The sequence below is a fragment of the Chelmon rostratus genome, chromosome 5 (genome assembly GCF_017976325.1).
Source record: "Chelmon rostratus isolate fCheRos1 chromosome 5, fCheRos1.pri, whole genome shotgun sequence".
Classification (NCBI taxonomy): Eukaryota; Metazoa; Chordata; class Actinopteri; order Chaetodontiformes; family Chaetodontidae; genus Chelmon; species Chelmon rostratus.
Window position 1 is genome coordinate 16,356,086 of NC_055662.1, and position 22,550 is coordinate 16,378,635.

General features: G+C 41.7%; 1 protein-coding gene across 2 annotated transcripts; it reads left to right on the plus strand.

Moving 5' to 3' along the window:
* Positions 1-626: 626 nt before the first annotated feature.
* Positions 627-18,867, plus strand: rnf122 (ring finger protein 122). 2 transcript variants are annotated; one of them, XM_041937440.1, is made up of 6 exons: positions 627-1,018; positions 7,860-8,016; positions 15,695-15,740; positions 15,833-15,874; positions 15,980-16,062; positions 17,128-18,867. In XM_041937440.1, the coding sequence occupies exons 1-6, from the start codon at positions 994-996 to the stop codon at positions 17,240-17,242; spliced, it is 468 nt and encodes a 155-aa protein (XP_041793374.1). In that variant the 5' UTR covers positions 627-993; the 3' UTR covers positions 17,243-18,867. The 2 variants fall into 2 exon arrangements, with proteins under 2 accessions (XP_041793374.1, XP_041793375.1); XM_041937441.1 differs by having other exon boundaries at positions 15,983-16,062.
* The last annotated feature ends 3,683 nt before the right edge of the window (positions 18,868-22,550 follow it).

Here is a 22,550-nt window from a genome sequence, read left to right on the forward strand (position 1 = left end):
CTTAAAAAATGTGTGTTTCTTACGTTTATGACCCATAAAAAGTCTGACCATGACTACACTTACTTGTATCTGTGTAAAGAGGCTCAATCATTTTTTAAAACTTTTATGTGGAAAAAACATGTTAGCAAAATATTAATCATGGCAGAGTGTTTCTAAACATTTTAAAATGTGGCTGGGGGTGAGCTTTAAATAACGAATTTATCATCAGAGGAGTTGTTGATTACTTTTCTGTTTGTTGACTCATTAATTAATTGTGTAATTGTCTCAGCTCTAGTTTGACATGTACACAATGCACAGTGAAGCGTGGGGGCCAACAGGGGCCCCACGGCTCAGTTCGCTCCAGGGGGGGATTACCAAAGAGGGGTAATCCGACCCTGTGTGACCTCAGTAGTTTAAAATGTTGTCACTGGTTTTGTCCCTTAATTAATTAGTCTGTAAAACAAACATGCATAAGTTCATGATGGCAGAAAACACAGGCAGGCCGTCAGGATGCACGCGGACGGGACCGACCCGGCGATTGGCCCCGCCGCACGTCAGTCGCGTCTGCTCGGGGCGGGCGCACGGAAACCGAGCCAGTGCTCCAGTTTCTCCGTCTCAGAAGCAGATGCCGCCGCTGGGTCAGTGTTATGCCGTCTATTAATAATAACAGAGCAGAAAGAGCCACAGCGCGGAGGAGAGGCGGGCCGGTCCGCATCACCATCTCTGATTCTTCTCTTTTTTTTTCCGATCTGCACGAATCCGCCGGCGCGCAAATAATGTGACATAACGCCGCTTCAACTTCCGACAAAACGCTCCTTCTCCACCCGTTTATTCGTCTTCATTATTTTATTTTTGCAAACAGGTGCCATCGTGTCGCCCAGCTTCCACGCTGCTGGCACACAGCCTCCCCTCCGCTCGGGCACCTCACTGCGGTCATCCATCAGCTCGGGCGGCCGCGGCTTGTTGGTAAACACGAGTCGGATCCCGCCGGCGAGGACTCCCTCTGGTGCATTGATGCACCCGTTTCAGTGGTGTAACGGTGAGCAGTCATTTTATATTTGTCAGGCCTCTGAGATGTAATGTGCAGCACAGCCTGTTGTTTCGGTAGCTCTCATGGCAGCAGGCTTGAACAGCATGATTGTAGTCTGAAGCTCTAAATTTAGACATTTCCAATTTGTGGCACCTTCAAGAAAAACAAAACACTTCTATGGACACTTGTGTTGTACTTAACAGTGACTTTAAAGAATCCCACAGCATCGCTTACTGCTTTATGGTTTATAACACACTGCAATCTAGTTATATTAAGTATGTTTGCAAGTGTTTATTAATGTATTTGTCAACAGCTGTAGCTCCTCCTGCGGGCAGATGTTAGTGGAAGCAGACAGGATGTTGCACCACAATAGAAGAAAACAGAAGTGTAATAATATAAAATGTGTCATCATAGGACAAAAATGATTGTTGACAACAACAACAAAAGAAAAGCTGCACATATCCTGATTCTAGCATAATCTGTTCTTTGTTATATATGACAGTAAATTGAATATTGTAGGATTTTAGACAGTTGGAGGAACAAAACAAGCTTTTTTAATACATCAACTTGGGCATTTTTCCAAATTTTCCAATATTTCACAGACAAAAAGATTAATCAATAATGAGAATAACACTTAGCTCCATAAATAGTGTGTTATAAACCATTTATTTGATGTTTTGTGTGCTGCTTATAAATGCTAGGTACCCACCTATTAATGGTAATTAATATTCGAATGATATTTTGATTCTGGCTGATTTCTTGCGGTAAAGATCATGTTAAATCAGTGATTATCTGCATGTTTAATCCTTTTGCTTCATCAACAGAATCCTTTATTTCCATCTAAATTAAGATTGAGCGCCTCACAAGGCCAGCCATTGTGCTCTCTATGTCACATTTTGCCCTTCTGAATGATCCTGTTTACACTGACTGACTCCATTTGCTGTCTCTCACTTACACACTTCTTGGCCTCGACCAATTATCTTGAAAAAAGTCTGAACAACTTGTTTGGAACTGGTGTTTGCGTCCGTCTGACGCGCTGAAACGAAATGAATCCCTTCATTGTGGTGAAATGTTGTGTCAGTGCTTCGTTGTCGCGGTGAGTCCTGATGAAGATGATGGATTACTGGTCTCGTTGCTCTGACTTCGCCTGTTTGAGTGCAGCAGCCACAGCAGCCTTCCTCGGCAGACTGTTGGTGGTGTTCAGACAAGAACAATTACTCCCTTTGTGCTGCTCTACTCCCCTGCTATTCATAGGGGAAATAGTACAACACACACACACATGCAGTATCAAAGAGTGACATTCTGCTGGAAAAATGAAGCAGTATCAGGCTCGGCGTCCTCTCCTGTGTGTCAGCGTATCTGTGATCATGTCTGTTTGTTCCCTTGTTTATGCGTGACACATGTCGCACTTTCACGCATGTGATGGGGAGTTTTGGGCCCAACCTGCTTTCTTTCCTGAAAACCAGCAGCAGTCATGCAGGCAGGCTTGAGTGCCACCCCCCCCACCATGTGAACCGCTGAATATTTGATGGGAAGTTCTGCCTTTAGTGCAGGCGGCAGCAGCAGCAGAAACAGCTTTGTGTGAACACGGCGTATATAGGACAAAACCCCAGCAGGCATCTCGTAGGAGCTGTCAGGGAAGCTGCCATAGTCGAGGTATTTTACAGCTATATCAAATCACGGAGGGACTTTCCTGTCGTTCTGAACAACAGCGCGAGAATCCGCCTGATGGATGAGACTCAGTATGACTGACTCAGAATCTCGTCAAAATGAGAACTTTGGCGAGCCGGCCATCGTCCTTTTTTCTGCATCTGCTACTCCTGGTGCCATGGCAACGGGGCGCCTCCTGAGTGTGCCAATATATAGGTCAGTGGTCATGCGGGGCTCCACCCAAAGCAAAAAAAAAAAAACACATATATCCGTCTGCTCTCCATGCATATGAAGGTGGAGGAGGCAGACGTGAGCGGCCATCCATACAGTCGGTCGTGACATGACGAACACAAAGACTCGAATACAAATGACCCAGATTTGGATTGTGTGTCTGCAGCAGCTTCACAGGTGATTTGTGCCATCAGCTGTGCAGTGACATGAATACAGGAACAGAAACATATACCTCCACCCCCCCCGCTGTTTGTGCCTCTTTGTCTTGCTGACCATCTTTGTGAGGCAGATTGTTTGACGGCGATAGAGAAAAGAAGGCCTGTTTGTTTGGATGTTCACGCCTTTGCTTGCATCCAGCTGTGGACACTGAGGTGATGTCCCAGGCTTATTCTGGGGATATGGAGGATCTAATGTCATGACATTTGTTCATTGAAGTATGATTCTAATGGAACATCCAAACGTTTGACTGTTTATAGGTAAGAGTAGGGGTTTTCTGACACGACCTCACCTTCCTCCACGGTGTGCTGTATGGGGAAGTAAAAAAGTCCCTCATTCAAATGTAAAAGTACAGAATTTTCAGGGAAACTGTACTTAGAGTATCAAAAGTAACTGCGTTTATTCTGCAGAAAAATGGCCCCTGTGACTGATTTATTATATATGACTTTATTAGATTTTTATTACTTTTTCATTTTACTGGTGTAGCTGTTTGAGGTGAAGATGGCGGTTTCTAATAGGGCCCGACCGACATTGGCTCATTGCAAATATATCGTATCAGCACATATGTCAGCCGATAAATTACACAAAATTGAAATACAGAGATGCCAAAAATTTGTTTTAAAACAGTATCACAGATGGTACCAGGGAGACTTGTAAAGTGTTCGTTTATGTTGTGGGTGGTGGCCCCTTCAATGGGTCACCACCCACAACACAGACATTAACGATTAATCTGAGGAGTCGTGAGATGATTAACGGGATAATCCTGTTACACAAATTTGCATTCATTTGTTGCATTTTTCTTGAATCTGTGCATTTAAAAAAATAACATTTTTACCTCTTTGGGCCTCAAACAGTTACAAAAGTGAAACCATCTGACACGTTTAAATGGGAAATCACCTTTTCGTGGGACTGTTAGCAATTCATACACGTCTGACATGTGACAAAGCGCCCGAACTAGACTCTGAGTCACTATAATGGCCACAAAGACTGGGAACCACTGGTTTAATCTTTAACAACATATTCTATTTTATGAACTCACAACATGGATTTTTTTAAATGCAGGATATGAATCTATAAACAACTAATAACTATAGTATTAGTAGTATTAGTAGTAAAATAATAGTAGCTGAGTAAAAAGTGCAATATTTTACTTTGCTACACTGAAAGTTCAGTGGTGCAATTGTTGCTTTTTTCAGACCAGCATCAAATTCATTTATTACTCTTTACTACAATTACCCACCTGACAGCTTAGAAAAGGCTGTGAATCGACATTTAGACCATAATATAGGAAGATAAGATGTACAGAAAACATAATTATTCAATTAAACATTGGCTGATTGCTAATCAAAACCAATCTTAAGAAAGTAATAACTCCTGACACTTTTGTGGAATCTTGGCCGCAGCGCCTCACATGTCCTTCGATCAGTTTGTGTTTAATTTACACACTCGTGTTGACAGTGCTGATGGAGGATGAGGCGAGCAGCGAAGACTTGGTAAGGTAACGATCGCCTCTCACTGAGAGAAGTCGTTTAGCGGTTGATCTTGGATGTGTGCCCATCGACGAGCCTCCATAAATGGAGCATCACTGCTCATTCAGAGAGAGTGGAACTCGGAGGCGGGAAGTATTGATCTTCTCATACTGCAATTTCCACTGTGAGGCGGCAGAAATGTCAAATAGAAATGTCAACGTGTCACTTTGGCTGCAGGAGTGACTAGAAATACCAGGATCGATAAAAAAAACTGTGCCCCAAGAAAACAATCCCCATCACACCGATACGAAAATGGTAAAGGTCTCCATTCGTCCCTCCATCAGTCAGTTCATTCATCCATTCATCCCTCCATCTGTCTGACGATCTGTTCATTAATCCATACGTCCACCCGTCCCTCTCTCTGTTCAGCCATACGTCCGTTTGTCCATCCACCTATCAATCATCCATCCATCAGTCTTTCTGTCTGTCTGTTCATCCATCCATTATTCCTCCATCCATCCGTCCAGCCATCAATCTGTCTGTTCATCCATTTGTCAATCTGTTCATCCGTCCATCCACTCATACATTCTCTAAAATGCTTATCCTGTTTGTCCTGTTTATCCTGCCATAGTGATCTGTCTGTCCATGAGTCCATCCAATTCTTCTCCTGTTCAGGGTCATAAACAGCTGGAGCCTATCCCAGCATGCACTGGGCAAGAGGCAAGTTGCACAGTGAATGTTTTACCAGTCCATCTAAGGCAGTGGTGGGAAATGTCTGGCCTCCGCAAGACCGATTAATAAAAGAAAACATTATAGGAGACCAACATTTCCAACTGGGTAGACCCTGAATGCAACACACATGTAGTGGACAAAGTAAAATAGTTGAAAAGTGTCTGTTTGTCTGGAATAGTTCATGGAGATGAAGGAAAACCTGACGTGGACACTCAGCGACAGCAGTTGTCTGTGTGATTTGGCCTTCATGATGGACTTCACCAGATACCACTCAGAGCTGAACCTCCAGCAGCTTCCCAGCTCTCTGCTTTCAAATGTGAAATCATTTGAAGTGAAATTAAAGCTGCAGCAAGTGCGACTGGAAAGAGGAAACACTGTGTATTTTTAATGCTCTGCAAGAACAAAAGCCTGCTGTGACATCTGAATATGGTGCCAAGTGTGAAAACTCCTTCAGGCGTTTGGTGACAGGTTTCAAGACATGAAAAGTAAACAGGAGGGTAAACAGAAGGAACTGAGCATATTTGCAACGCCTTTTAATGTGGAACCAGCTGATGTGCCTGACAACCTACAGCATGAAATTGTTTATCTACGAAGCAACGACTTGTTCAAAGCTCAGTACAGCAGCCTCCCTCCGCTCCACTTCTATAAACTGTATGTGCGTCGGGAAGTTTGCATCTCTGTTGGGGACAACCTGCTCCTGTGAGAGGCTCTTTAAAACTGACTCTTGCAAAGACTCGGTTTTGCTCAAGACTGACTGACACACGCTTGGAAAACCAGCTGCGAGTAGCATCATCATCATCATCACTACCATCTGACAACAGACACCTCGCCAAAGAGAAGCCGTTGCATTAGAGGTTAGTGTGATACATGTGTTCAATAATTTAGTATGGCTGGTGAAGATCTGATATTAGGACTGGTAATTATAGACAGGCAACTCATTCACACCTACAGGCAAAGTAGAGTTTCTAATCCAACTGACCTGCATGTCTTTGGCTTGTGGGAGGAAACTGGAGCGGAGACTCGAGAAGCTTTCAACAGGAGCAGCTGGTGGATTTGTTTCTGGCGAAGCTCTTAACTTTGCAATTTCACATAGCACAAGTTGCTGCTACTATAAGTTGTTGAAGGCTATGAATCAGGATCTCTCTGTTATGATTTAACAATATGCAAGCTGATTTCGCTGATCACCGCCTCGTCTCTGGGTTCTAATCAGTGAGAAGTCGCTGTGGTATTTGATCTAAATGGAAACCTGCAGTCGGTCTCGGCTCTGTGTGGCACACGCACTCCAGTTCCTGTTCTGATGCGGAGAGGTTCAGAGTCCTGTGTTAGCTCTGATCCACTATCACTCACTGGGTTAGTGTGACCCCGATCTCACAAAGCCCCCCTCTCACATGCAGATACGGACTTCTCATTACTCATACACACAACGCAAGTGTGCTCTCTGTATCTCTTTGTCTCTGTCTGTCTAATCTACAACTGTTCCTCTGCTTAGTCTCTCCCTTGGTTCCCATGCTAGTGATCTGGGAATTCATACCTTCTCTCAGTGTATTTACTGTTTGTGTGATGAATAACATATTACACACACCCCATCAAATACAGTAAACTGCACACACGCTGCCACCTGTCCAACGTCATGTCACACTTGTTTCTCTTTCACCACCCTCCCCCACCGCTCTACCCCCGACCTTGACTGCAGACAGCGGTGCCACAGTGATAATCTATTTCATGGTAAAATAAACACACTGGAGTGAAGTGTCAGAGCAAGAAGGATGAGGCAAAGGAGGGCACCTTTAATGGGAAAACCATCTGTTTGCACTGGAGCAACCTGGGAAGTTCTCTCTAAAAGCACTCAGTTCAAGACATGGAAATACAAGGTTTCTTCACCTGTAATGTGACGTGCATGCATGAATCACCTCCATCTACAGGAGATATCTTCATCTGAAAAGATATTTCGATTTTAGATTTTATGCAGCGATTTTCATCAAACTGCATTCTGGTTCTTGGAGTGCTTGAAGTCTTAAAACTAGTGAGCTGGATTTCTTCATGCCTAAAAGATATTTCATTTTAATTCACAAAAAGAAAATCTAATCTGTCCTTCTATGGCTGTAATTTTCTCATCTGTCATTTTTAATGCCTTTGAACCACACTGACCTGTTACCAGACAAAGAAGTGCGGATCTGTCGTGTTGAGAAATACAACCACGTTGCTTGGATACTGCGTTGATAGTGTTTTACATGTTTTAAGCATAGCATTGAAAAGGACTCATTTACCATTACAGAAAAGTGCAGTGGCTGTCTTTCCCGACCTCTTTCTTTGTGTTTGTGCATATGTGTGTGCGTAAAGCTTCAGTTTTTTGCTTCCATTAGAGGCAGACACAGCTGCAGGGCTGACCCTCGTCTGTTCATGAATAGTACAGTATAAAGAAATACGTGTACATTCGCATTCAGTTGTGTTATGAGGCCTATTCTTCCTTGTGTCAGGTCTTCATTGTCTCCTCTCCGGGCTATGCTCTTCCTGTAAATGTGTTTTTAAAGCCTCCCTCTGTCTTTGTTTAGGGTGCTTCTGTGGTCTGGGACTGGTTTACTCCAACAAGTCGTGCACCATGCCGCCCATCACCTTCCAGGACCTGCCACTCAACATCTACATGGTCATCTTCGGGACAGGCATCTTTGTCTTCATCCTGAGCCTCATCTTCTGCTGTTACTTCATCAGGTGAGGGGCAACAGAGACAGAAATATGATAAACTTGATGCATTTTAGAAGGCAACATACTTTGTTGCTTGCACAGGTCAGACCTCGATTCATTCTCTGGTTAGCTTTCAAGCAACTGTTGCTCAGCCTCATCCCAGTGTGCAATGTGCACCCAGCTACAAACATGCAAAGTGCGCCTTGTAGTTGGGTCAGATTAAGGTCGGCTCACACTCCCACCACAAACCAGCAGCTACAGAAATCGTTTGTGACCAGACTGAAACCACTTCCTCCTGAGGGCCTCGATCTGGTTCTTTTGGTGTGCACCCAAGTACGATTGCGTCTACATCCTCCAGCCATGCTGACAGCTCTGTGTACTTAACACTGCTATCATGCGGATCACAAGCTACAATGTTTAGCATGTTCACCATCCAATGTAGTGTACCTGTATACTAACATTTGCTCATTAGCATCACGGCGGAGCCTGGTTGGAGTGTCATTAGTTCTGCATGTATTTGGTCATGAAATCTTGACCTGATGATGGCGTTAGAGGAAAAGTCAGAGGATCACCAAAGTATTTAGGATTCATCTTCTGGGGACCATGAATGTCTGTACAAATAGTAATTCATGTAATAGTTGTTGAGATATTTCAGTCTGGACCCACAGCCATCTGTTTGAGTTTGTGTGTGTGTTTGTGTGTGTGTGTGAGGAGGCATGTTTTAGTCATGTTGTGGGGACATAAAATGTTTACAAAGTCACATTGTGGCATCGCCCTTCTTATGAACAATATGAGTCATTAAATTAGTAGGGTGAAGACATGGGTTAAGGTTGGGTTTAGGTCAAAGTTAGGATAAGTCTACAGGAATGAATGTAAGTCTATGTAATGTCCCCAAAAGTGATAGAAACACAACTGCTTGTGTGTGTGTGTGTGTGTGTGTGTGAGCAGGCGAGAAACAGGGAGGGAAGGAGGTGGGGTAAAAAGAGGGACGGGGTGACCTCTCCCGCTGTTGACTGTGAACTCCCTGATGAGCTGAGGGGACGTTTGTGTCTGAAGGACGGGATATGAGGCAACAGGAAGCAGCCCGTCACAATGTGTGAGGAGAGCAGTGAGGAAAGCTCCAGAGAAGCTCTGCCCAGAATAACCGCGGCCTGAATAGCACACAGTGGGAGTACACAGAAACATCACACATGAACGTCTGTGGTGCGCAAAACCTCGTAAGGAAACGCTAGCACCTGCAGTTTGTTTTTCCCCCGGAGCTGTCTTTGGATGACTGAGCATCTGTATTTGGCAAATTACCTGACATCTCACAACGTGGCGTGCTATTTGCGGCGCTGGATGTGATTTTGAATTACGGTCCAAATCGCCAACACTATAAAAATGTCAGACTTTTTGAAATGACTTGTGTCTGTCAGCTGGAAACAGACAGAGCCTATGTGCATTTGCCTCCCATGTAGCTCATTCTGTCTCTGTAATCAAACAGCTGCAGCATCAAGTGAAATAGACGACGGTTCCAACAACCTCATCAATTTATTTCTGCAGGTAAAACATGAAAATGTTTCAGTGTTCGTTTCCCACCTCAAAACACCAGTGGACAGATAAAATCTCACCACAAGCTCTATTCAGTAGATGTCGTGGAGCAACAGTGAAAAGCAGTGTTAGCAGTACAGTATCTTTACTATGTCAGAAAAAGCTCTTTTTAGATATTTTCATCAGAAGTTGGTGGAGACCAAAAACAGAGTTAAAAGAGAGTGAATATCGGACTTACTGAAGTGTAAATTAGTAACAGTTTTGCAGTATCAACATAAAAGGCTAATTTTGTGTTCACAACTTGTTTCTGCTGCCCCCAAGTGGCCAAAAAAAGTTATTACAGATTTAAATTTGACTGTTTTTGGCCAATAAATACATGGAGGCTTTGGCGAAAGTCTCATTCAAAGGTCCTTTCAGGAGTTTGCCCACTGAACTGCAGATTTATTCACCTTTTTCATGTTGACTCAAAATAAACACCAACTCCATCTGCCGCTGAAGCTTCTGTCATATGATCCAAAGTCTCCAAGTGGACTGTGGTGAGATTAATTCTTCAACTGCTGTTTCCAAGGCCAGGAATGAACTTTGAGCTTCATCTTTTAATCCAATGTGGAAGAGAAATCCATAAAGTGCTCAGAAAAAAAATTTGAACAACAACATGAACAGGACAGAACAGATCATGTGTTGTGATAGAGAGCTACTGCATGAATTTTGTCAAACATTAAGTGGTAAATGTTGTATTTCATTAGGAGAAAAACAGGGAATTCCCGAATTCCTCCAACACATCTCAGTATCTAGTTTAGGTTGATCGAGATCTGCGTTATAGTCGCGAGGTCGGGCACTTTCTGTAATCATGAATGTTTTGCTTGGTCTGGGCTCGCCACTCAATTGACCAACTACTCTCCGAAAAGCTCGGATCCTCCCTGCTTCTCTGAAAGCCTGTGAATCATAACCAGTGAGTCACTTCCTTTTGGCTCCATTAACATGCTGAAGGTAGTCTTGGGTAGGAGTGTGATTGTGAATTCATTTATAGACGGAGTGATTCACCAGATGAATACTGAGCGATGAATGCCTTTCGCTGTCGGGGGCAGGTTTCCTATTATCCCTCTCAGACAGGCTCTCTCTAAATCCTGTGTGTCCGGGAGTTTGTGATGCTCGACTTTAACTTCAGCGACTCAAAAATTGCAATCTGTCTCAATTTGTCTGTGCAAGATTTCCTCCTTTAATCATACAAAGCAATTATATGGAGTTTTCTAAAAAGCCTTGACATTTGGAGGAGATTTGCTGAACACATGCTATCCTTCATATTCAAACTGTTCTAATAGTGGCACAATCTGGGGGTGTGCACAGCAGTACCTGCAATGTGCAAGAGTGCAAAACCAAGAGGGTGCCAAAAGTACACACCAAAAATATCCCATCTTTAATTCTATCCCAATCTGCTCAAACAGTGGTGGGTCTGTTTTTAAGGAGTAGCACAGCAGCTCCAGGAGTTAGAGAGATATTATGAGAACCACAAGGCGCAGGTGTTTTCAGCCGGACGATACAATGACTGAGAGCAGAGATGTACCCGAGCCGCTTTCCCCAAATAAATTCACTGACTCATTTAATTTCCTGTCAGTGATCCTTGAGACTGGACTCGCCAAATCCCCCGAGGGTCCAAAACCCGGAGGAGAAAAAGACGAAGCTTAATGCAGTCGTTCATTAGCCGACAGGAAACCTGACTGGTTTGTGCAGCGCCATGAAGCCTGTGGAAATGGCCGTACAGACACTGTCTTACCTCCAGACGACTGCAAGGCAAACAGAAAATAAAGACGCAGTTCATTTCAAAATGCTCGAGCAGCCGAAAAGGGAATGCTTGATTTCATCTTCAAAAACGTGAACACAGAGTCAGCAGCTTATCAGGAGAGACACATCCGTTAAGTCTGTTACATCTGTGGAAAAAAAGAGGCATCAGGCTCATAAATGTTGTCTCTGTAGTCCTGAATGAGCTCACCTTGAAACACAAGTCATCCAAAAATGATATGACTGCAGAGATCATTGTTATGACAGTCTGACGTATGGAGTCTGGAATAATGCAACATTACAGAGTTTTACCTGTAACCAATAAATAAATGTTGGCAGTCTGACCAATCAGAGCTGCGGCTGTCGCTGTGTGGGTTGGATTTATGTAATATCCAGGTGGCACACTGCTGATTTAAATTTAAGAGATCGTGAAATAGAAACTGCGAATGTCAAAGCAGGAAACAAATGAATCGGGAGATGGCACATGATAGGCAGTCACATTAGTTCCTGGCATAAATAGTGAAGCTCTTATGTCTAAATTCTGCTATTTCATCATGAAAGTCAATTATTAGTTCATTATCAGAAGGTAGAATAAGGACGGGAAATTACAAATTCAATGATCATTCTGCTGTTTTTAATCCATCAATCTACTCACTGATTATAATTAAATAAAAGCTATAACTATTCCTGTCATGTTAACAGTAGCACACAGTAACTGACAAGACCAGGTTTTATGTTTTGTCACTTGTAAAAATGACATGAAAACTTCAGTCTCTCTGTTTGTTTTCACATTAAATTCACTTCTGTTTACACAATTAAAAGCAAAGAATCCTGGAAGCTGTACTCTGAAAGGCTGCCAAAAAACAGGGAGAAAAGTAGAAAAATATTGACTGATTTCCCACAAGTACATCGATTAATATTTTTTACATGCATACATATGTACAAAAGGACAATTAGAAAGTTAAACAGAACACTGGGAGTGAGGGGGGTGGTCAACCATGGCTTTGATTAAGCTGATGAAGTTCGAAACCTTGAAGACAATTGAAGGTTTCCAGTCTCTTGGACCATGTAAACAATCTAAACAATGGAGAATTGTGAGTAATTAAATAACATCTGACGACTCAGTCGGATTTGATTCAGTTAATTAGCGATTTTGTCGAAGAAATGCCAGGAAATGGTGAGAAACACCCGTCGAGAATTTCCCAAAACCTGAGGTGACATATATTTAAGTTGCATATTTTTTTTTTACTTTATTGCCTTAATGCAAAAAACAGGCAATTAACATCATGAAAACAAAATTCATCTTGAGATTGGGCTTCATTTGTCATGTAAAAATAACAATACAGGGAGAGCACACATTTAGTTATTTCAGTACATATCTACAAAGACAACAGTATTACAAAAATGGTCCAATAAATAAATAAATAAATGACAAAAAACAAAATATTGGTATGGGTGTCCTAGCCAAGATAGTCAATGACTGGTGTCCATCTTTGTAAAAAAAAAAATAGCCATTTTTAACTGTAACTGGGCAGTCATAGATTCCATCATGTAGACATGCCATACTTTTTGTAGCCATTGTGAAATCATGGGAGGGCTTGCTTTCCTCCAATTGATAGTAATAATTTTTCTTGCAATCATCAACAAAATATGCATTATGTAACATTGTTCTAAGTTGCATATTTTAACAGAATAAATAAACACATGTAGAACAAGGAAAAGCACCAAATGCTCACATTTAAGAAGCTGGAAGTTGTTAATTTGTTGGTTGTTTTTGTTTATGAAATGATTCAAACAATTAATCGTAAAAATCATCAGTTAATTAACAGCTTATTGTTAGTGCTCTAATATCTTGTCTGGTTTTTACTGTGCCGGGAAACAAACACAAGATATTACAAAGACTTATTTAGTACCAGATTTGAAATGAAATATTAATAAGGAACGAACAACCACAGAAATGATCTAATATTTCATGTACTTGAACACATCATGAAGTCTGTTAGAATAAACAGTGTTTATGAGAGGAAAATAATTGGTTTGAGTCAAGTTGTTAGAACTTATCGTCACACCTGTTGAGTTCTTTGTTACCTCATACAATAAGAACTAGTCAATGGTAGCTGCATGAGGATTTTCTATTTTTACAGACCGGGCACAATAGCTGAAGTGAAACACTGAAATCTCCATCATGCGCCCCTTTCACCCACTTCACATCATTCTCCAGGCATGGGAAACCTCAACACATGTAAAAAGTGTATCCTCACATTGTTCTACGTGGAAGACTGTTAGCGGCAATCAGCGTAAACAATAAACTGAGGGGCAAAAACAACGAATAACTATCGTTTCCTTAGTTTAAGCAGCGGCTCACGGAGATTTTTCTTTTTCTTTGAGGGGGATCAGATCACAAATAAACATTCACCTTTCATCTCAGCTGCTCTCACTGCATTTAGTTTCAGGCTCAAATCGCAGACAGTGATAGACATTTGAGTCTATGTTTAGTTGTGTAAAAACAGGAGGCCAAAAATAACCGCCTGAACAGACACAGCTCGCCAAGTGATAAAGATCTGCTCTCCATTGTTGGTTTTGGGGGCGTTGCAGGGATTCGAAGAGGCAACATACTCATTAGCCGTGTTTGTGTATGTGTGTGTTTGTGTGTGTGTAGCTACATGATTATTTGTGAACAATGTGTGCGTGCGTGCTTGCAGAGAAGCATTACAGTATTTGTTGGTGGATGTGTGGCCACTGTAGCGGTTTGAAAAGACTGTTAATTAGCAAAACTTGCCCTGCAATCACACAGTCCCATAACTTTACCACACAAACATAAAACTATTAGCCTGAATGCAATGACCTGCTGTTGAACTCAGGTTAGAATACATAAGTCATTTTATCTCTTAATTAACAAGTGGAAAGTGGTGGAAAGCAACTAAGTACATTTACATTTTTAGTCCAGCACATCTACCTGTCAGATATACTGTACAGATCAAGATTTTTATGATAAGTTGATAAAGATCTAATGCATATGTGTAGATTAAACTTCTCAAAAGCATATAGAATAGTCCAAATGAGCTCCACCGTGGCTAGCAACAACAACAAAATGCTGCTTACATGTTAATGCATCAATAATAATGATAATAATAATAATAATAATAATGCAATATGTAATTCTGCATGATGAGTAGTTTTGCTTTCAATATTTGCTGATAATATTTCTGCACTTCTTCTTAAAGCTGCACAATCACTATTTTTATATGAACAGCAGATCAAACTCTATTATGTGTGATATTAAAGAGTGGTGACAAAAAGACCACGCATCTCCGCAGTTTCCTTCAGCTGCATGGCAAGTTTTAGCATCTTCTCAGCTCATTGTGTAGCTCAACAATACACAGTGTCACTGTTTTCGTTCAGTCTCACGGCTCTCATCAGCGCCAGCACAGCAGGCAGCTTGTTTTAGTAAAAAAAAAAGCCCTGATAAACCCACAGTATTCTGCCTGTCCAGCACCAAAAGGCAGACAGACACAGTAATCCACTAGCTGGTGAACAGAGTGGAGCGTTTATTGGCTAAAGAGCCAGATATTTCCTTCAGGAGGAGGTGGAGACCAACACAGAGCTAAAAGGAGAGTCAATAGTGGACTTACATTCGCCACAGATGAGACTCCAAATGAATGATAATGTTGCTGTGTGTCATCTAGATGTGTGTATAGGACGTTAAGAAGTTCACCTGTGGCAAAAAAATCAGCTAATGCAGGTTTGAGTACATTTTTGTGATAATCCTCCTGTACTTTTTCCCACTGGGGCAAGAGGTATTCAGATACTTTACTATAATAAAATCACAATGTAAAAATACAAATACCCCTGTGTTCACATTTTCATATGTAGTCCAGAAGTATTAGTAAAAAGAATATTTAAAATATGAAAAGTTAAGCACTCATCAGCCAGAAAAATATTATACAATATACATATTATATAAATAAATGTTAATCACGTTTTCTCTAAAGATTAATATACAATATCTGCAAAGTTACTGGTAACTATAGCCATCAAATGAGTGAAATGGAGCCAAACATACAATGTTTCTCTATGATGACGTTGAATATAAAGTATTATAAAATGTAAAAACTCAAGTCAAGATAGTTCCTCAAAACTGTACTTGAGTAGATGTACTTAGTCACATTTTACTTTAAACTTTGAATGCATGACTTTTAATGGAGTATTTTTACATGGTGGCATTTTTACTTTTACTTCAGTAAAGGGTCTGAATACTTCTTCCACCACTTTAAACAAGAAGACCATGCACAGTAAGGTTGACTGAAGGTTATACAGATTATAAACAGTTGTTAGAGTTAGTTAGTTAATAGTGAGTTAAAGTTATTCATGAATGTGTTTCTCTCTTCATCCTCAGCAAACTACGACACCAAGCCCAGAGTGAGCGGTTTGGATACAGAGAGGTAATATTTATTTACAGTAATATTTAGCACACATTAAGGTCTAAATTAAAAAAATGGGTCTTTAATATTTTTCTTTTCTGTTCCTCCTACAGGTGGTTTTAAAAGGAGATCCAAAGAAGTTGAGCCTTCATGGGGTAATTTTTCTCTTTGTGTTCATACTATCAGTGAGCAGACACACTGACATACTTCATGATAATATCATCGACTGTCTCACACTGTCCCGTCTGTCACTCACGCAGCAGACGTGCGCCGTGTGTCTCGAGGACTTCAGAGTGAAAGACGAGCTGGGAGTGTTGCCATGCCAACATGCTTTCCACAGGAAGTGAGTACAGGAGAGTCTTTCTCTGCTCCTCTTAACCACTTTGCACCTGCAAGTGGTCTTGTTTGATGAGTTCAGTGTTCGGGAATCACACAGACGTATTGGTTCAGTATTCTCTACTGCACCGCCGCACGGCAGGAGTTCTTGTTGAACGGCGCTGACGTTCATTCACTTTTCCTGCTTGTCTCTATTCAGGGTAAGGGACGAGTGGTCAGGGCAGCAGCATATCCCAGCATGCAGTTGGGTGATGGCAGGTTGTACTCTTGTAGGGGGAGCATGTCTGCATCCTGATGTTGTCTTGCAGTCATGTTGAACATGAGGAGCATGACAGGAAACGTTGAAGACATAATTGAAGAGTCTTTGGAAACTAGACCCCACCATGACACCATCAGTTTACAAGGGGATTCAAGATGTAACTGGCACAGGAATATCCCCTCCTAATGGAGTCTAGACACTGGTGGTGGTGAAGAAGTATGGAACAATAGCTGAAGATCTGGATGTCTGATGAGCTCACAGTTTAAAATATAAGATGAGATCAACTGCAAGTGTGTAACAATATTTATTAATAAAGAAAAACTTCAGTCGTTAGACTTAAGGACTGATAGGAGATAGTACAGGATCCATCTGGGGTTTAGATACTGGTGGGTTTTGTACCATAGCCAAAAAGCATGCAAGAACATTCCACAGGTAAACAGGTTGATTGGTCATAGTATCATGATTGGGTAGGGTGAGCAAGGTTCACCACTTTGTGAACACATGACTGTATAAAGGATTTTACTACATGGACTCAGAAATACTTCGTAAAACCGTCAGTAAACACAGTTTGTTTGTAGATGACTGCATTCTGTTTTTATGTACATTTCACACAGCGATAAAACTTTATTGGAATCAGGGTTGTAAAACACTCTCAGTTAAAAGATCTCACTGTTTCCTCCACCGGTGTGCATGGGTCATAAGTATAGTGTTTATTTTTGATCAAAATGAGAGAGAGGAATCATGATCTCATGTTGTTGTGTAAAGTTTGGCTTCTCGTTTTTAAGTCTGCTCTGTCTGCGTTCTTCCTCGCAGGTGTCTGGTAAAGTGGCTGGAGGTGCGCTGTGTCTGCCCCATGTGCAACAAACACATAGCCGGCCCGCCTGAGCAGCACCACAGCATAGGCACTCTGCTGGATGAACTGGTGTAACCTCTGAACCCCTGCCAGCCTGGGCGGGACGCCGGCGCCTGGCCAAACCAGCTGGTATAAGTTAACGACCAACAGGAAGAGGGACACTGTTTGTGCTGCTAAAGCACAGCAAAACGCCAACACGATGATAGTAAGTTGGGGTAACCTAGTTACCACCCGGAGATAGACTATGAAAGATGCTGTTGCCTAGCAACCATCTCTGAGATGGCAACACGACACCTTGTAGTGTCTGAGAGATTATCTCCAGCCACCCACACATCACTCCACCAGTCCTCTTTCAACATCCCCCTCTTCACCCGCTCCATCACATCTTCTCCCGTTGCCTCGAGTGAGGTTAACGGCGCCACCGAAGTGGAGGAGACACAGTTGCATTTTTCAAAGCGATGTGAGCAAGTGAGTGTTGAAGGATGGCAGCAGGAGGCACTGACCCCCTCTGAGCATGTATGAGTGTCGTGCGTCACAGTGGTCACTGATATAATATCAATATCGGTTGAGGTTATTGGAAAATGGATGCTACTGTAGAAGGTCTTACGTTTTGAGACATCACAGACAGCTACCACTGCTAATGACACAGTGAAGCCTTAGAGTTTAGAGCTATCTAAGATAACGGCCAGTAGAGAATTAATAATCGACAGGGTTGATTAAAACTGCTGTCAAGGAAATTAAAAACTTTTTTTAAAGATTCACAGGTCACACTGTTTAAAAAAAGGGTTGAAAAGGTGGATTCACACCTCATCAGGAGGACAGAAATCTTAAATTGTAGTCCACATGTAGCAGATTAATCAGTGTTTCTGCTGATATGTTGAACTGATACTGATGTGAAACATCCATATCGGTTCCCACCTCTGCAGCGATATCATGTGTGTTCATGCTCCAGTTGTTCCTTTTTGCACTGGGATGTTTATTTGTTCTGACATGTTTTTATTGTGTTATATAGATGGAGGGAACTGACACCTCCTGCCTCTCGCTGTAACAGTTTTTTTTGTTGAAATATGTTGAAGACTCTTTTTTAGATATTGCACTTTGAATTCACACAAACACACGACAAAAAAAAAAAAAAAAAGTTTTCATGCCTTTGTTGTCCTGAAATGTTAGACTAAGGGTTGGATGCAGCAGGTGTGATGGATCTTTTATAAAAGTCTGTGAAGTATCACAGACGCTGGTTCATCTGGAGATAAAGGCAGCAGCAGTACAGACCCTCGGTGTTGTTCTGTGAACCCGTCTGGGAAGCAACTTAAGCTCACTTTCAAACACTGCGTTCTTGTGGCATTACTACTGGTGATTCTGTTTTACATTCCTGACTCGTAGTTTTATTTTGTGTGTGTGTGTATGTGTGTGTTATTTACACACGATTCAGAAAGCAAAACACTGCCTAAATTGAGCACAAAACTCACAAAGCACATTGTCCAAACACGGAAGGCACCTGCACTGTAATTAAAAGCCAAACACACAGGTGAGGCTGCTGAAGTCACACGAGTCTGTGTGCCAAGAAAAAAGACGTAGTCCGTCCTGTTGCATTTTCGACACGTGAGAAAGACAAACGTTCACGCTAATTCTGGCTACATTCCACATTTTGTAATCCAACAGATGTAAATAACGTGGAACAATAATAAATACAGTTGTCTGTTTTGCTCAGCTTGTCTTGTTTGTTTTTTTGTCGTCTTGTATCTGGCGCCATCAGCAGGTGAAGTAAGGTATGAAAATGATGTTATTGGTTCGCTCGTTCTTTTTTTGTCTTGCGACCCTTTAAAGCCAAGCAATATCTGCACAAACAGAGCTGTGACAAATAATATAACCAAAGACTAATGTTTGCATGGAAAACTGTTTAATATGAGTAAGTTTAAGACCTCTGGATGGGTAAAACTACAGGTCTTCACAAGCAAAAAAGCAGATTACAGCACTATTGTCTGAGTGTTTATGTCACAAAACATTTCAGTGTAAGCATTGGTTATCCAGTGACTGACATCCGTGAGGGTTAATTAAGAAAGAGATTTGGTATTAAAGGGTCAGAGAACCCAAAAAACACAATTTATTTGATTGTAGTGGTCTAGCCATGCAGACAGTTTTTCTGTCGACATGGCTTTGTGTCAGTCTCTGAGACTGATCAGTTTAAACCAACGTTATCTGCAAGGCTACATGCTGCTGAAGGTGTTCCAGAAAAAGGGGTGAAAGTTCATAAAAAAAGTGCCTTAAAGTCCCAAAAGTGCTGAAAGTGTTCAGTTATTTCTAAGGAGAATGGGCTGATACCGCCTATGTGTGTTATTATGTACAGTTATTTGCTGAATGAATACACACCAGCGAGACTGCTGCACAATAAAAGACAAAAAGCAGGACATAAAAACAGACTAAAATAAGAGCAGTAAATTAAATAGAGAAGGTGTCCACAGGATCCACTTATAAACAATCCAGGGATGTCTCACAGGTGAAAAGGGAGTTACAGCAGTCTAGACAGGATGCATTAAAAGTGTGAATTGGCTCTGTCTCATCTTGAGACACACTGCACCTACATTTAGGAATATCACTCTGCTGGAAAAAAAAAATTATAATATCAAATGTTATAGTACAATAACAATAAGAACTGCACTAAGACAGTAAAGTGTATGTCCTTTAAAATAAGGCATTTTAAGATGTGTCAACATATATTATAACAACCAAATTTAAGAAACTTTTAATGAATAGCAATGACTTATTTAATATCATAGTAAATGCATTCATATTAGGCAATCTCCAGTTACAAGAAAATGCAGAGTCAATGGCTACTCCATCTATGGAGTGGCCTGCTGGGGCTGCGGCATCTCGACTGCTAAAAGGAGGTGATGTTACAGACTGGATAAGAACTGGGGGATGCCTCCTGAACCCGGTGGAGGACATGTCCCACCCCATGCAGGACACTCGGACCGCACTGGGCAGCTCCTTCAGTGACAGGCTGCTTCACCCGCGGTGTGCGAAGGAGAGCTACTGCAGGTCCTTCCTTCCTGCTCCTGTCAGACTTCACAATGAACACAGCTCCCGGTACACACCACTACTGACAAATTCACTCATGTGCAATATGAGTGCATTGTAAACTGTGCCATGTCAATATTTCTTATCTGCAATAACATAGATTCAATCACTGTCTTTCATATCCTGATTTTTTTTATAGGTTCTCACTATTACACTTTCCCCTCTGCTGCTGTAACACTGCAAACTTCTCCACTGTGGGTGATGATCTTATCTTATCTTAACTTAAAAGCCATTCATTTTAAGAGAATAACATCAAAAACGAACTTCAATTCGAACTCCAACGTTCTGAGGAGACAGAGATCAGGATTTGACATCCGAATGAAAACAAGGACCATCTGTATGTTGCCTCATTAAATGTGCAAGGCCCCATCCTATTGGTGGGATCCAACTGGTACCTAGCTATTTCCCTGCAACAGATTGCAGGTGGCAGAGCATCGAAAGTCTGAAGGGCAGTCCTTACTCCGGCTGCCTTCTAATTAGACTTTAGGGCAGGGTGGAGCCTCGGAGGACCTGAAAGGGAATTCAGGATGAAGGCAGATGGTGTGAGATCTCATAGAGATGGAAGTGAACACTGGGCCTGATAGAAAGCGAGGGATGGAGGAAGAGAGAGGAGAGGAGAGGGAGGCGCTGGGAAAGGTGGAGACTGAGAGGAGAGAGGATAAGGGAGAGAGGAGGTGCTCAGACCTCCGCAGGACAACGTTCAGTTTACTCCTGCAAAGCTTCTTCAACTCTCAATATTGGCAAGGTAGAGAGCTGTTTAATCGTTGAATGGATACGTAAACTTATCTGGGCTTTCCTGCAAGACTGCAAAACAAAAGCCCACAAGAACTGCTGAGAAAATGTTTTAAGCAGGAAAAGATGAGCAGTTCAGGATGATGGACGTCGGGACACAACTTTCCTTTGAGAGTCACTGCAGTTGGTGATTATATCAAAATCTTTCCTTTTTTGTTAAATGTCTGTCCTTAATTACAGCTTTGTAGAGTGTTAAGTATGTGTTGGAGGACAGCGTTTGCATGTTTCAGCCTGTGATCTCAGTTTTTTTGCAATCAATTTCATCATGAGAGCTCATAAATCTGATGACCTGCTGCGATTTGCTGTCATTAAGGCGGTCAATCCGGATGAGAGCAAGATGAAAGCTTTTCAGTCATTTTACAATAGATGAAAGGCTTTTATATGAGCCACAAGAAGATGAAAGATTAAACACATAACTATGATATTTAAGATGAAAAGCTAGTGATGCTGTGGAAGCATTTTATTAGCATGCAGGGTCCAAAACAGGCAGAATTTTTATTAAAAATTACCTGTCTCACTGGTCTGCATGGTATGAACACATGCATCTGTAATCAGCAACACTCTCTCTCTCTTTCTCACTCTCTCTCTCACACACACACACACACACTCGCACACACTGCTCTGGTGGACCTGGAAACATACATAAGCAAGTCTTTCATGAGATCAGCCTCTACCTGAGCAATAAAGAGCCATCTGTGCTGTGAATAAACTGATGATGGCAACACACACACACACTCACACACAAACACACACACACACACACACACACACACACACACACACACAAACACACACACACTCGGGGTGGAGAGACACACAGAGAAATGCTTGTTTCTGTCACTTCCCACCTTCAGCGCCGTGGCACGCAGAGTGAATGTAAGGTCAGGTTATTTCTCTTTCTGTGCATTTTATAGCAGCTAACCTAAACCTGACCAGCAGTCCAAGAAGACGAAGGCAAGCTCCGTGGACTGGTAATGAAATAAGCTGCTCACACACATCAGGACAAGACTGACGAGGTTGGTTGGTTTGCTTTTTCTGGTTGTCATTTGATATATACATAAGTAATATTATCTTTTCTATCCTCACTCTTTTACAACTCTGTTTCTTTCTTTTGAGACTTCCTAAAATGCTAAAAAAAATCATTAACTTTGTGCTGGACTGTTTGCTGTTGCTGTTATTTTCACAAAAAGACAGTCAACATAAGATCTGTCTCGAATGTTTTCATGTTTGATTTTTTCATTATCATTGCTCAACAGTGGTTACCAATCCCCAGGGTCAGGAACCCCCAAGGAGTCTCTAAATAAATATTAAGGGTCACCTGATGATTTAAAAAAAAAAGATTTTTTTTTAATCATCAGGTTTCTAATTATTTGATGTGACTTTTCTCAATTTTTTTTCTTTGTAGCCATGCTAGAAGCAGATGGCAATGTTGGTCTGTCTGTTGCGGCACCACTTTGATCCACACTGAAATATAACAATTATTAGATGGATTACCATGAAAGTTTGTATTCAT

What these genes read in the sequence shown, in the direction of transcription:
- rnf122 (XM_041937440.1), top strand. Translation starts at nt 994, where the DNA reads ATGCACCCGTTTCAGTGGTGTAACG. An exon ending in TTCTGCTGTTACTTCATCAG is followed by an intron (nt 8,017 to 15,694) that starts GTGAGGGGCAAC and finishes CTTCATCCTCAG; the next exon opens with CAAACTACGACACCAAGCCC. An exon ending in AGAAGTTGAGCCTTCATGGG is followed by an intron (nt 15,875 to 15,979) that starts GTAATTTTTCTC and finishes TCACTCACGCAG; the next exon opens with CAGACGTGCGCCGTGTGTCT.